Raw genomic sequence first — 12997 nt, 5'->3', positions numbered from 1 at the left:
AGATATTTATTAAGTTTAATTTAAAGATAAATTAAAAAAATCATTTAGTGTAGGTTCATTCGGCCAGCCACATTTATTGTATGTTCTATAAATAATGGCATCGCAGAGTGCAGATTAGTCACTGTGGCTGGAAGAGGGTCATTGATAAAAAATGGCAGGAATACTTCCTTGTGATGAATGTATTGATTCATTTCATTTCAAAACTATTGTATCCCTGGCAATTACAATGCAGCTTGCAGCCGAGATCAATAGACAGACACACACACACACACACACACACACACACACACACACACACACACACACACACACACACACACACACGCACACGCACAATAGTTAAAGGAGAAAACATTCATTCTCATTTGACATTATTCTCTGTACTGATTGAGTTTGGAGAAATAGGGCTTAATTCAAATAAAAGTTTAATTTGCTTTTCTGGAGGCCAATTCTATTTCACAAATCACCACTATAAGCACATGCCCCTCTACGGCATGGGAAACAGTGGGGACTCTTTTCCAGGGACTTCAAATGATCCAGCCAGCTCTTCCTTTTAGAGGAAAAATTCTGCATTCTCTGGAAGGAATGTAAGAGGAATCTTGGTAACAGGTCCGTAAAGAGATACTGTGCATTAACGATAGGTTTAGTCCACTGAAAATTAGGACAAAAAACCTACGTCCAACTTAAGCGGGAAAAACCGATCATTTAACAATTCCTTATTTGTCTTGTTATTTGATTAATGTTGCATGCAGATGCATCCAATTATTTGATTTAGAGACATGTACGAAAGGCCCTCAGGGCCACTTTATTGCTGATCACATCTCCAGGAACCAGGGTGACTCTTGTGTTTCAGCAGCTGAGCAGCTCTCAGCCTGTGTAAGACCCTGAACTGTCTCTCAACACAAAAACAACAGCAACAAAGGTTGGGGACTGAATTGAAGAAGTCTGTTCGGTTCCTTTTCCAGTTTTCACGACACTGAACCCAGAGTCTGTGAATAAAACTGATGACCAACAGACAAAAGTTTTAAGGTATTTTAACTCCTAGGTTTTCATAATGATGGGGAGTCTCTTTGCCTGAAATACAAAAGCTGTAATTCACATATAGATAAATAAATGCATTCTATGGTGCTTAATTTATTCAAAAGTAAAATTTTGACTGTAGATCAGAGAACAGTAAAAATTGGTTGGGTAGAAAGGGTGGGATTTTTGTTTGCACATAATTCCAGCTACTATAGGTAATGATAAATATGTTTTCATCGTACTAAATTTGATGCGGCTGCTTATTTGTGTTTTGCATGAATTCCTTTGTGGATTTTAGTTGTAATCAGTGCAATATCTCACTCTGCTCCAAGGATATACAGTATGTTCAGACAAAATCAAGATATACTGATGGTCATGGGAACTAGAAAGAAATGCTTTAGATGAAACATGTACAGGACTTTTTAACATCTAAATTAGTAACTATTTTAGACATATATTTGCTGGTTGTTATGAGAAAATATAATTTCAGACATCCAAACATTTTTTAATCTGTGATAAACCTTATTTAAGATAAGGTAAACCATTAATCCCTAGCCAGGAAATTAACTGAAGATAGTCAAAACTAGTTTGACAAAACAGTGACTGAAGTATAAAAACAGATGAGAATAGGAGAAAAATAGAAAACTTAGCAATATGTACATACTGTAATATGTACCTTTCACTACAAACAGAATATTATTGGTCAAAAAAGTGCAGTGACAGGCTGATTTAGGAGGATGTATACTGTAAATGTGCATATGTATAAGGATAACAAATATATGTTTAGACTGATATAGAAGTATATAGAACGGTGTAGTATACAATATGATATGAATATAAAAATGCAAATATTAGAATTGGAACATATTATAACGATAAGATATACAAGTAATGTGCAAAAGGACACATTTAAACAAAATGGTGCAGGTAATGGAGAGTTGTTGTGGTGCTGAGCAAAGTTACAGGCCGTGCTACATAACTGCAACACGTCTCTGCCCACAGCTTCAACAAAGAGATCACATTGTTTCCTCATTCCTATAGAAAGGCCCAAAGAAAAGATTAACGATAATCCACTCCTGTAATCTATCCTGGAATTTGTAGTTACGCATTCTCTGCTACCACGGATATTTCACATCCACATCTAAGGAATACGCATATGCACGCTCTGAGCTACTTCATGTAAAGCAGGTATGTTATAAATCTATCTGGCATGTAATTTAATACCATTGAATTCTCCTGAATGTATCGACGGTGAGTCTGAGTGTATTTATTCTCTTCTCAGGTTTGAGATGCAGCCTGATGGAAACACTCAGACGTTCCTTCTCCTTTTATCTGTTGTCTTCCTGACATTGAGAATATGTCACGGGGGTAGGATCTTGATTGTACCTATGGAGGGAAGCCACTGGGTGAACATGGATATCGTGATTAGAGCGCTGCACTCTCGAGGACACTCCATCGATGTGGTTCGAACCGATGAGAGCTGGTACATCAAGGACGACTCTCTACACTACAACACGAAAACATTGTCTGTCACTGAGACCTTCAATCACGACTTCATTAACCCCATCGTGAAAAAGATCATCGACATAGAGAGGGGGGAGAGCTCTGCTCTGACCTTTGCGAGTTTGCAGGTTGAGATGTTTACTGCCATGTTTAACATGCATAGAATAACATGCCAAATGGCAACTGTTATGTTTAAAGATAAAGACTTTATGAATAGTTTGAAGGAGAGAAAATATGACCTGGTCCTCACTGATCCGGCCTGGGGTGCAGGTATAATGTTGGCTCACGCTCTTCAACTACCTCTGGTTTATAACGTGCGCTGGATAACAAGCGGAGAGGGACATTTGGCAATTGCACCTTCTCCTTTGTCTTACATCCCGATGACCGGCTCTGGCCTGTCAGACAAGATGAGTTTCATACAGAGAGTAAAAAATCTTTTTTTTTTTGCCATTTGGCAAATTCAGGATAGATTTTTAATTAACGCTCAATATCAAGCAGTTTGTGACAAGTTCTTTGGTCCAGAAGTCAGATACAGTGAATTACTACAAGGAGCCGACCTTTGGCTGATGAGAGTGGACTTTGTGTTTGAGTTTCCACGACCAACTATGCCTAATGTTGTTTATATAGGAGGGTTTCAGTGTAAACCTGCTGAACCACTTTCTGAACACCTTGAGATGTTTGTCCAGAGCTCGGGGGAGCATGGAGTCATCATCATGTCTCTGGGGACTTTTGTGAGTGAACTTCCTGCTGATATGACCAACAAGATGGCTGCAGATTTTGCTAAATTACCTCAGAAAGTCATCTGGAGGCATAAAGGGGACAGACCGGCCACTCTGGGCAACAACACTTTACTTGTCGACTGGATGCCACAGAATGACCTCCTGGGACATCCAAAGATTAAACTATTTGTTGCTCACGGGGGAACAAACGGAGTTCAAGAGGCTATTTATCATGGAGTCCCAGTTGTGGGTCTACCTGTGTTCTTTGACCAGAACGACAACCTGCTCCGTCTGAAAGAGAGAGGAGGAGCTAAGATTCTTACATTAGCCACAGTGGACAAAGACAACAACTTCCTAGAAGCAATACAGGAAGTCTTGACTGAGCCCTCCTACATGCTGAACATGCAGAGACTCTCCAGGCTGCACAGAGATCAGCCAATGAAACCACTGGACACTGCCCTCTTCTGGATAGAGTTTGTCATGAGACACAAAGGTGCAGCTCACCTGAGAACGGAGTCCTACAGACTGCCCTGGTACTCCTACCACTCTGTAGATGTCATATTGTTCTTGATAACAGTTGCACTAGTTATTTTGTTATCATTTGCTGGAATCTTTTGGTCATGCTTCAGATTGTGTATCAAAAGAAAACTCAAATCTGACTAACAAGGGAGGATATATTTTCAAACTGGTTAAGATGTTTGGATGATCAGCCAAACACTGAAGGAGTACTTGTTTTAGTTTTGGACTGTCCTTTGGGTTGACTGTAAATATCCTTCTTAACGACAGCTAAACAATAAAAGTACCTATCAGTTTTGACAACCAACTTGCTGAGTGAAGTCTAATTACTTTGTATAAGGCAGAGTCATTTTAAAATTTAACTTTGACTGTAAACAAAATAAACCTGTTAATGCTTTTCGGTCATTTACAGTGAGTAAAATATTAGATATAAAAAGTGTCACTTTTTAGAAGACTCTACAACAAACACACAGAAATATTATAGATCACAAACTCACTATCAGGTCATGCCAGCAACACATTGTCCCACATTGAAATAAGCAAACTTTTACATATGAATTTAATCTGACCATTTTTTAAAGTTCTTGTTCAACAGTAATTTGTTTTTGTAACAGATATTTGCTTAACAGATAATCACCATGAACAACCTTTACTCCATAATGTATTGTATAACCTGGGCGTGCCAGATCGTAAAATTGCAGTGGTAAAGTCCTTCAAGGTTGGCTGGAGCACATTATCTGCTCTCTGGCAAAGGAGGAAGACTGAAACATCTTCACACCGGCTGCTAATAAAGGTAGAATCAACATGTTTAAAACTTTAGCTAACAGAAATAGCTGACGTTGTAGCTGTTTTGCAATCAAAAAGTGTGTATTCACAGAAGTACATTTTTAACTGCCATTATATATTGTCAGCAAGAACAAATGGTTTTTATTCTCTCTGGTACAGTTGCAATTGCTTGAATACGGAAAAATTAAGTTATAATATATACCATGCTGCATTGAGTATTGAAAATGATTAAAAACAAAAGTACTAAATGGACTTAATTTGGGTAAAATGCAGTTTCTATTGAAGAATTAGTGATACCAACTTTCCCTTTGATGACAACATTACTTGTATTGAAAAGTATGTGTTTGAAAAGATATAATCTAAGTCATCGTTTGCTTTTCCCCCCCGATTCAGAATAAAGATGGGTTGTCCCTGGATTGTGACATCTCTCTGGTTGATCTATGCACCTTTGGTTTATGGTGGCAAAGTGCTTGTTGTTCCAGTGGACGGGAGCCCCTGGGTGAACATGAATGTCATTGTAGAGGAACTATACTCAAGGGGGCACCAGGTTTCTGTTCTGCGATCATTCGACAGCTGGTATATCAAGGAAACATCCCAATTCTATACTTCACTCACACTTGATGCTGAGTCCGGATTTGATGAAGATTTTATAACAAAGTTTGTGGCCCAACTCCTGAATATCCAGAGGGAAGGAAAGTCTGTCTGGACTAGTTTTAAATTGGAAATGGAACTAATGCAAAAGGGTTCTGAGATGAATCAAAAAATTTGCAAAATGCTTGAGGTGCTTTTTGAAAACAAAGATCTAATACAGTCACTGCAGGATGCCAAATATGACCTTGTCCTCACAGACCCTTTTAGCCCATTGGGTGTTATACTTGCTCACTACCTCAGGTTGCCAATTGTTTTTAATGTCAGATGGACCGGTCAAGGTGAAGGCCATTTTTCAATTGCACCTTCTCCTCTGTCTTATATTCCAATGCCAGGGTCTGAGCTATCAGATAAAATGAGCTTTCCTGAGAGAGTTCTTAACGTCATGATTTTTGGCTTCACAGAATTCCAAATAGCACATTATGTGTCACAAATTTATGATCCCTTTATTAAAAAATATTTAAGTCTGGATGCAGATTATCTTTCACTGTTTCAAGCAGCCGACCTGTGGCTGATGAGAGTGGACTTTGTGTTTGAGTTCCCTCGACCCACCATGCCTAATGTTATCTACATGGGAGGGTTCCAGTGTAAACCTGCAAAACCTTTGCCTCAACACCTGGAGGATTTTGTCCAGAGCTCTGGAGAACATGGAGTCATCATCATGTCTCTGGGGACTTTTATTGGCACACTTCCGCAGGACTTAGCTGATGAGATCGCTACAGCTTTTGCTAAATTACCTCAGAAAGTCATCTGGAGGTACAAAGGGGACAGACCGGCCACTCTGGGCAACAACACTTTACTCGTCGACTGGATGCCACAGAATGACCTCCTGGGACATCCAAAGATTAAACTATTTGTGGCTCATGGGGGAACAAACGGAGTTCAAGAGGCTATTTATCACGGAGTTCCTATACTAGGACTTCCACTGATTTTTGACCAACATGATAATCTATTCAGAATTAAAGTCAAAGGAGCAGGAAAGATAATTGATTTTTTTACTATGAATGAAGACATCTTCTTTCAGGGAATTCAGGAAGTCTTGACTGAGTCCTCCTATGGGCTGAACATGCAGAGACTGTCCAGGCTGCACAGAGATCAGCCAATGAAACCACTGGACACTGCCCTCTTCTGGATAGAGTTTGTCATGAGACACAAAGGTGCAGCTCACCTGAGAACAGAGTCCTACAGACTGCCCTGGTACTCCTACCACTCTGTAGATGTCATATTGTTCTTGATAACAGTTGCACTAGTTATTTTGTTATTATTTGCTGGAATCGTATGGTCATGCTTCAGATTGTGTATCAAAAGAAAACTAAAATCTGACTGACAAGGAAGGATTTATCAGATGTTACAGTTAGTCTGAATGATCAGTTGAACACTGAAAGAGCAGGTGTTTCGTGTTGGACTGTCCTTTGGGTTAACTGTACATTTCATCACATTAATCATTGTCTATGGACAAAATAAAATAAAATGAGTTTTGACTCTCAACTTGTTAAGTGAAGTCTGTTTGATTAAAATGTTGTGTTATAGCGTCAACATTTATTTTTGCCTGTAAACAAAAGGGCACATTCCCAATCAATAGTTTATTTCTGCAGATATTCAGACTGCAGTGGTTTTCCTACCACACTGTAGATGTGATGCTACTGTGAATTGAACTTGTGCTGATGATGCACTTTTGTGGCCTTAATGAGGTGTTCAAGCTTTAAATGTTGTCTGAGAACAGAAGGTAAAGGCAATTTGAAAAAATCATTGGGTTGGTTTGATTCTAGTTGAACAACAAATCTAAATAATTCAGTGCTTGATAATTATTATATTCACAAGAGGAAACACATCCTGTATGTTGAATGATGAATAAAGTCATCTCACTATATTCTTACAATATCGTTATTTCACGTACTTAGTACTCTGTGTATACAAGCATGTTATACGCTTGATGTGTGTGTTCTTTTAAAGACTAGCTAGTGCATTATTTAAAAAAAAATTATTCATGGTTTGACATGCTGATTTAATTTGAATATGAAAGCTGATTTCTGTAACTTCAGCTCCACACAAAGAGAACTTTAACATTTGGTAGAGGGAGGAACATACTGTACATTTCTACATTTTTAAAAGGTCTAATGAAAATTTACTCAATAACAACTCAGTTTGTGCTTACAGCAGACACTTACATCTAAGGTACAGCCCGACATGAACTTTATGCATCTAGCATCTGCCACCATGGTTTGTACATATTTGGCAGAAATTGATCTTGTGGTTAAACTGCCTTGGACCCCCCTGTTCTAGGAACCCAGCTGACTAAGGCGGCCTTATCAGACATCACACATTTTCCTCTGGGACACAGAATGGTTGCAGCCTATATATCATACCAATACAGAACATAAGTTCCAGACACAGAACAAAAGATTCACCCACCTCTTGTTTGTGGTCAGGTTCGCTAAATACGCACAGAGACTTCACTTTTGCATCTCATTCAGGATCCACCCTGCCTGTGTGATCCTTTCTGAAGAAAGCTTTGCAATTACACTTTCAAAGACAGCTTGTCTTAGAACCGCGTTTATTGACCAACTCCACCACAATGGATAAATTCTTTCCCCGGTGTTGCAACATATTGAGGACTAAAGTTCTTACATTATCTAAGCCATAGGCTTGAATTGATTTAAACATCCAACTTCATATAAAATTGAAAATTCCTTCAGAATACGTAAATTTTCACCACTTTCTAACTTTCTGCAAATTTTGGAAAGAAGTTGAGCATGGTAAAGCCCTCAAAAAGCCAATTAATTTGCCTGAAAAATAAAAATAAAAAAAATAATCCTTACAATAACAATAGGGACCTCCCTGACCTTTGATCAGTGCTCGGGCCCTAATAATCCTTACAATAACAATAGGGTCCTCCCTGACCTTTGATCAGTGCTCGGGCCCTAAATATAAATAAAACTGAACTTCCTTTGAGCTAGTTGAGTATCTGGAGCAGCACATTTGTGGGTTTGATTATACTCTCAAAATGTCCAGAAAAAGAGAACTTTCATGTGAAACTCGCCAGTCTATTCTTCTTCTTAGAAATGATGGCTATTTCATGCGAGAAATTGCGAAGAAACTGAAAATGTCCTACAACGGTGTGAACTACTCCCTTCCCTTCAGAGAACAGCACAACAGGCTCTAACCAGAGTAGAAGGAGAAGTGGGGGGGGGGGGGTGCACAACTCAGCAAAAAGACAAGTATATTAGAGTCTCTAGTTTGAGCAATACACGCCTCACAGGTCCTCAACTGGCAGCATCTTTGAGAAAGATGCTGGAAGAGGCCTGACGCCATCTGTCAAGCATGGTGGAGGTCATGTGATGCTCTGGGGCTGCTTTGGTGCTGGTAAAGTGGGAGAGAAGCTATAAAACGGAACTTCCTTTGAGCTAGTTGAGTATCTGGAGCATCACATTTGTGGGTTTGATTATACTCTCAAAATGTCCAGAAAAAGAGAACTTTCATGTGAAACTCGCAAGTCTATTCTTGTTCTTAGAAATGATGGCTATTTCATGCGAGAAATTGAGAGGAAACTGAAAATGTCCTACAACGGTGTGAACTACTCCCTTCCCTTCAGAGAACAGCACAACAGGCTCTAACCAGAGAAGAAGGAGAAGTGGGTGGGGAGGGGGGTGTGTGTGCACAACTCAGCAAAAAGACAAGTACACTCCTGATCAAAATGTTAAGACCAGTTAAAAAATTGCATGAATTTGCATTTTGCACTGTTGAATCTTAGGAAGGTTTTAAGTAGAGTTTCAAAATGCAAAAACAAATACACCTGTGTATCGATTTTTGTGAAGATCGGTCAATGGGAACACCTTCCGGGGGTCTCGGGTGGTCTCGGGGGGCACCGTTGACCCATTTTGCGAAGCCCATTGAAAATTCCTTCAGAATACGTAAATTTTCACCACTTTCCAACTTTCTGCAAATTTTGGTAAGAAGTTGAGCATGTTAAAGCCCTCAAAAAGCCAATTCATTTGCCTGAATAATAATAATATTAATAATAATGAAATAAAGATACACGATTCAGACCCAAAAAAACATGACAACAATAATAATAAAAAGTAAATTTTCAGCACTTTCTAACTTTCTGCAAATTTTGGTAAGAATTTGAGCATGGTAAAGCCCTCAAAAAGCCAATTAATTTGCCTGAATAATAATAATAAATAATAATAAGAAAAATACAGTATCAAAATCAAATAAAATTTCTAGGGCTGCAAAACAGCACTGGGCGGGCCCGAGCACATGCATTTTGAAGCGTTTTATGCGTTTTGCCTGAAAATAATAATAAAAACAAAGATTCCTTTGATATTTGACCGGCTCAGCATCAAAGGATTCATGGTCGATGTATTTACAGGACATCGTGTTTTAATAGCCAGAACATCGTGATTTCATGGCGTGCAATCAAACTTTGACGCCATGCCACGGTCACACCGTGTGATTAAAAAAAAATGTGTCAGTCAGCTTTTATCTCCATCTTGTTGTGATGACACTCATCTCAATTTGACGTTGATCCGATGAAAACCCTGGTACAAGTACATCAAAGTAAAAATGTGGAATATGGCCAAAATGGCCACTAAATGCAAGATAGCAGGCTTCCTGTTGTGTTTTTCAAATTGCACCTAAAGACTTTTTTGTTTGTCTGGTCATGATACACCTGTATATCGATTTTTGTGAAGACCGGTCAATGTGAACACGTTCCAGGGGTCTCGGGGGCACCGTAGAGCCTTTTTGCGACGCCCATTGAAAATTCCTTCAGAATACGTAAATTTTCACCACTTTCTAACTTTCTGCAAATTTTGGTAAGAAGTTGAGCATGTTAAAGCCCTCATTTGCCTGAATAATAATAATAATAAGAATAATAATCCTTACAATAACAATAGGGACCTCCCTGACCTTTGATCAGTGCTCGGGCCCTAAATATGAAAGTGACATGCCAGGGTTATAATGGGCCCTTATATAAGCATAACACTGTGTGTAATATAGGCCTCAATATGTGTCTCTGTAGGATTTTTTATTATGAACTGTATTTTGATAGCCAAATGTTTTCATAATACAACACATAAAATTACATTTATTTTGATGTGGAGAAGTTGGAGATTTCATTATCATGATTATTATTATCATTAATAATAATATCGCTTCAGGCAATGAATGCTAATTATTCTATTTATTTTAACTTACTGTATCTTTGATTTGGAATGGCTTGTGCACCATTTAAAACAAATAATAACTATACTCGTTTACTTATTTCTCCTGATTCTCAGTCTGTGCACTAAGATTGCCATTACTACAAGAATGATCTTGATTTTCAAGTCTAAAAACACACAAAGGGAAGTGATTAAAACAAGGTTGTGGGTATATCAATTTCATATAGGTTTAAAAAATGCCGAAATGTCCACCTTTGCATAATTAAGGAACAATTAAGAATGTCACAATAAACTTTGTACTAGAGTTGAAAACTTAGGGTCAGTTCTATGTCACTTGTGTCATTTTGGATATGAAGCCTGGAACAGTATCTTTGTCTTTAGTGAGCTGCCAGTGTGCTTTGTGACACGTCCCCTAAAGCTGTCCATAATACTTAGATGTGGATATGTCTCTGGAGACCTTTTGCATTCGAAAATGTATCGGATGTATTAGTTAAATTACCTCACCAAATCATGAGAGTGATGAACTCTGGCCAAGAACACTGTCGAGGATATAGAAAAGTTAATTTCTCATGAAAGGAATTAATGTTGTCTAAGGGTTGGATGAGTTCCAGTTGTGTGTGCACACTTGTTTGCATATGGATATGATGCCCTATTCTCAAAGTGTGGGGAGCAAAGAGGATAAAGACAACAACTTCCTGAGGGCCATACAATAAGTTTTGAATACGCCCTGCCACAGGATGAACCTACAGGTTCTGCCCCAATTTTTTAACTTAATGGATTTAACTGAGGCTTTGGCAATGTTGTAAATACTAAGAAATAAAGAAATAAACTACTGCTGCAAGTGGAGATTGTGATAGAGCTGTAGAGAATCAGGCAAAAATCCTTGTGGACTGAGGAAGTCCTCAGAAACAAAGGGCTTATTTACCTGCAAATCTACAGTCTTTTTTAACAAAGGGCACTTTTTTTTTTAGCTGCATTAAGGTATTGAATTTGTAGCATTTACTATATACCCATTAAAGGTTTTCTGTGAATGTCAAAACAGAAAAATTCAAATATTTATGTTCTGTCTAATGTTAAAGGTATTTGTAGAGAGATGTTACAGTAAACAGAGTTCATCTCACTTTAATACTCAACTCACTCAAATACCCACATTGCAGGTTTATTAAGATTATACTATCTTGACATGACTGTACAAAATCCCTGAGGGTTTTACTTAAATAAATAAATAATTTTATTACAAAACAATAAAAACACATTGTTTTAGATTTTGTGTCTACTTCCTACTTTTGGCTGCAGCCATGATATAAAACATCATACACATGATTTTACATCCCTGCTATCATACAGGTTAATCATAAGTAATATCAGATTGAATCATAAGTGTTGTTGGATTAGACATGATGAAGGTCTGACCCTACGGTCTGGAGAAATCCACAAGTATAAACTGAAATATTTTAAGGGAGATTTCACTTTGTTGGAACATTTTCATTTTCACAAGAATCAACTAACAGTAGTTGGATAGATATAAGCTGTTGGATTCCACTTGACTCAATATAGCTAATACAAAAGGCACGAAAAACTTCCAGGCTCAGAAAGTGAAAAAAATTTGTCAAGGTTGAAAACTTGAAAGTAAGACAGCAGTACTGACAATTTAACAAAGTGAAATATCACATTAAAGGAAAAGGTACATATTTCAGGTCATGTGCTTATTCTCTTTCTTGTCATGAATTAAATAAATGAAGCTGGAATCGCCAGCCATTTGTTAAGTTACACATAACAGTGTGTAAAGAGCTGTCTGTAGGTGGTTACATGCTGGACAACAGATGTTCCAATTCAGAGGTTGCATCCTTTGCCCTTCACAGTCTTTAATGGCCACACCTTTGTAGAGCGTTTCCGACTCTCTGGTTTGCAGTGGGTTTCCTATCCTTGACCACTGACAAAACTTATCACATTTACACTCTGGTTTTGTAAACATGAATCAAAGCCTTCCTTACATGTCCAGTCTTTATGCTAAGCTAAGCTAACCTTACAAATAGTTGGTTTGTAGCTTTCTTAGACTGGGACATGAAAGTGGAATTAATCTTATGATCTAATTCTCAGCAAAGAAAGGTGCCAAAACTACAGTACAGACAGGTAAAACCAATACCTTGTGACTCATTAGATGACCACAAGCACAGCTCTAGGGTACATATCAGCTGATAATACAAAAAAAATATATCCATAATCGTATGGCCTCATACAGCAGCGTCATTGATCATCAGTGAAAGTATGATAATGGAAAAATACTGCACGTATGAACAATAATTATGAGAAGTCATTGTAAAGTCTGTTAAGGGTATTTACAAAGTGTCCATGCCAGCCGGGCAGGTGAGGTGGGCGGGTTAAGTCCTCTCATGATGTCCTGGTCCGTAGAGTGCTCATCCTGAGCACAGTGAGCTCAGCTACATCTGAATCCTGCATTTCCACCTCTTGTTGGCAGCTTTCTCTGATTACATACACTATGAGACCCACACAGATGAAAATGAGGAGGATTATGCCTATAACCTGGGGTATAAAAGAGTGAAGCAACACTTTGTTTAGTAGTTATCATGAGATAAGGTGTAATTCTTGCTAACACAATGAATTGAATAAATATTTTAA

General features: G+C 38.2%; 2 protein-coding genes across 3 annotated transcripts; both read left to right on the top strand.

The window, feature by feature from the left end:
- The first annotated feature begins 1270 nt into the window (after nucleotides 1-1270).
- Nucleotides 1271-3905, top strand: LOC132999088 (UDP-glucuronosyltransferase 2C1-like). Of its 2 annotated transcripts, XM_061068872.1 has the most exons (2): nucleotides 1271-1288; nucleotides 2334-3905. In XM_061068872.1, exons 1-2 carry the CDS (start codon nucleotides 1271-1273, stop codon nucleotides 3903-3905), a joined length of 1590 nt encoding a protein of 529 aa, XP_060924855.1. The 2 variants fall into 2 exon arrangements, with proteins under 2 accessions (XP_060924855.1, XP_060924854.1); XM_061068871.1 differs by lacking the exon at nucleotides 1271-1288 and having other exon boundaries at nucleotides 2310-3905.
- A 1039-nt stretch (nucleotides 3906-4944) lies between these two features.
- On the top strand, nucleotides 4945-6519 carry LOC132999089 (UDP-glucuronosyltransferase 2B14-like). The gene has a single exon (XM_061068874.1). The coding sequence runs from the start codon at nucleotides 4945-4947 to the stop codon at nucleotides 6517-6519; it is 1575 nt and encodes a 524-aa protein (XP_060924857.1).
- Nucleotides 6520-12997: the final 6478 nt, after the last annotated feature.

The sequence above is a fragment of the Limanda limanda genome, chromosome 3, assembly GCF_963576545.1.
Source record: "Limanda limanda chromosome 3, fLimLim1.1, whole genome shotgun sequence".
NCBI classification, from domain to species: Eukaryota; Metazoa; Chordata; class Actinopteri; order Pleuronectiformes; family Pleuronectidae; genus Limanda; species Limanda limanda.
This window is presented reverse-complemented; position numbering and strand designations above follow the sequence as displayed.

What these genes read in the sequence shown, in the direction of transcription:
- LOC132999088 (XM_061068871.1), top strand. Translation starts at nt 2,310, where the DNA reads ATGCAGCCTGATGGAAACACTCAGACGTTCCTTCTCCTTTTATCTGTT.
- LOC132999089 (XM_061068874.1), top strand. Translation starts at nt 4,945, where the DNA reads ATGGGTTGTCCCTGGATTGTGACATCTCTCTGGTTGATCTATGCACCT.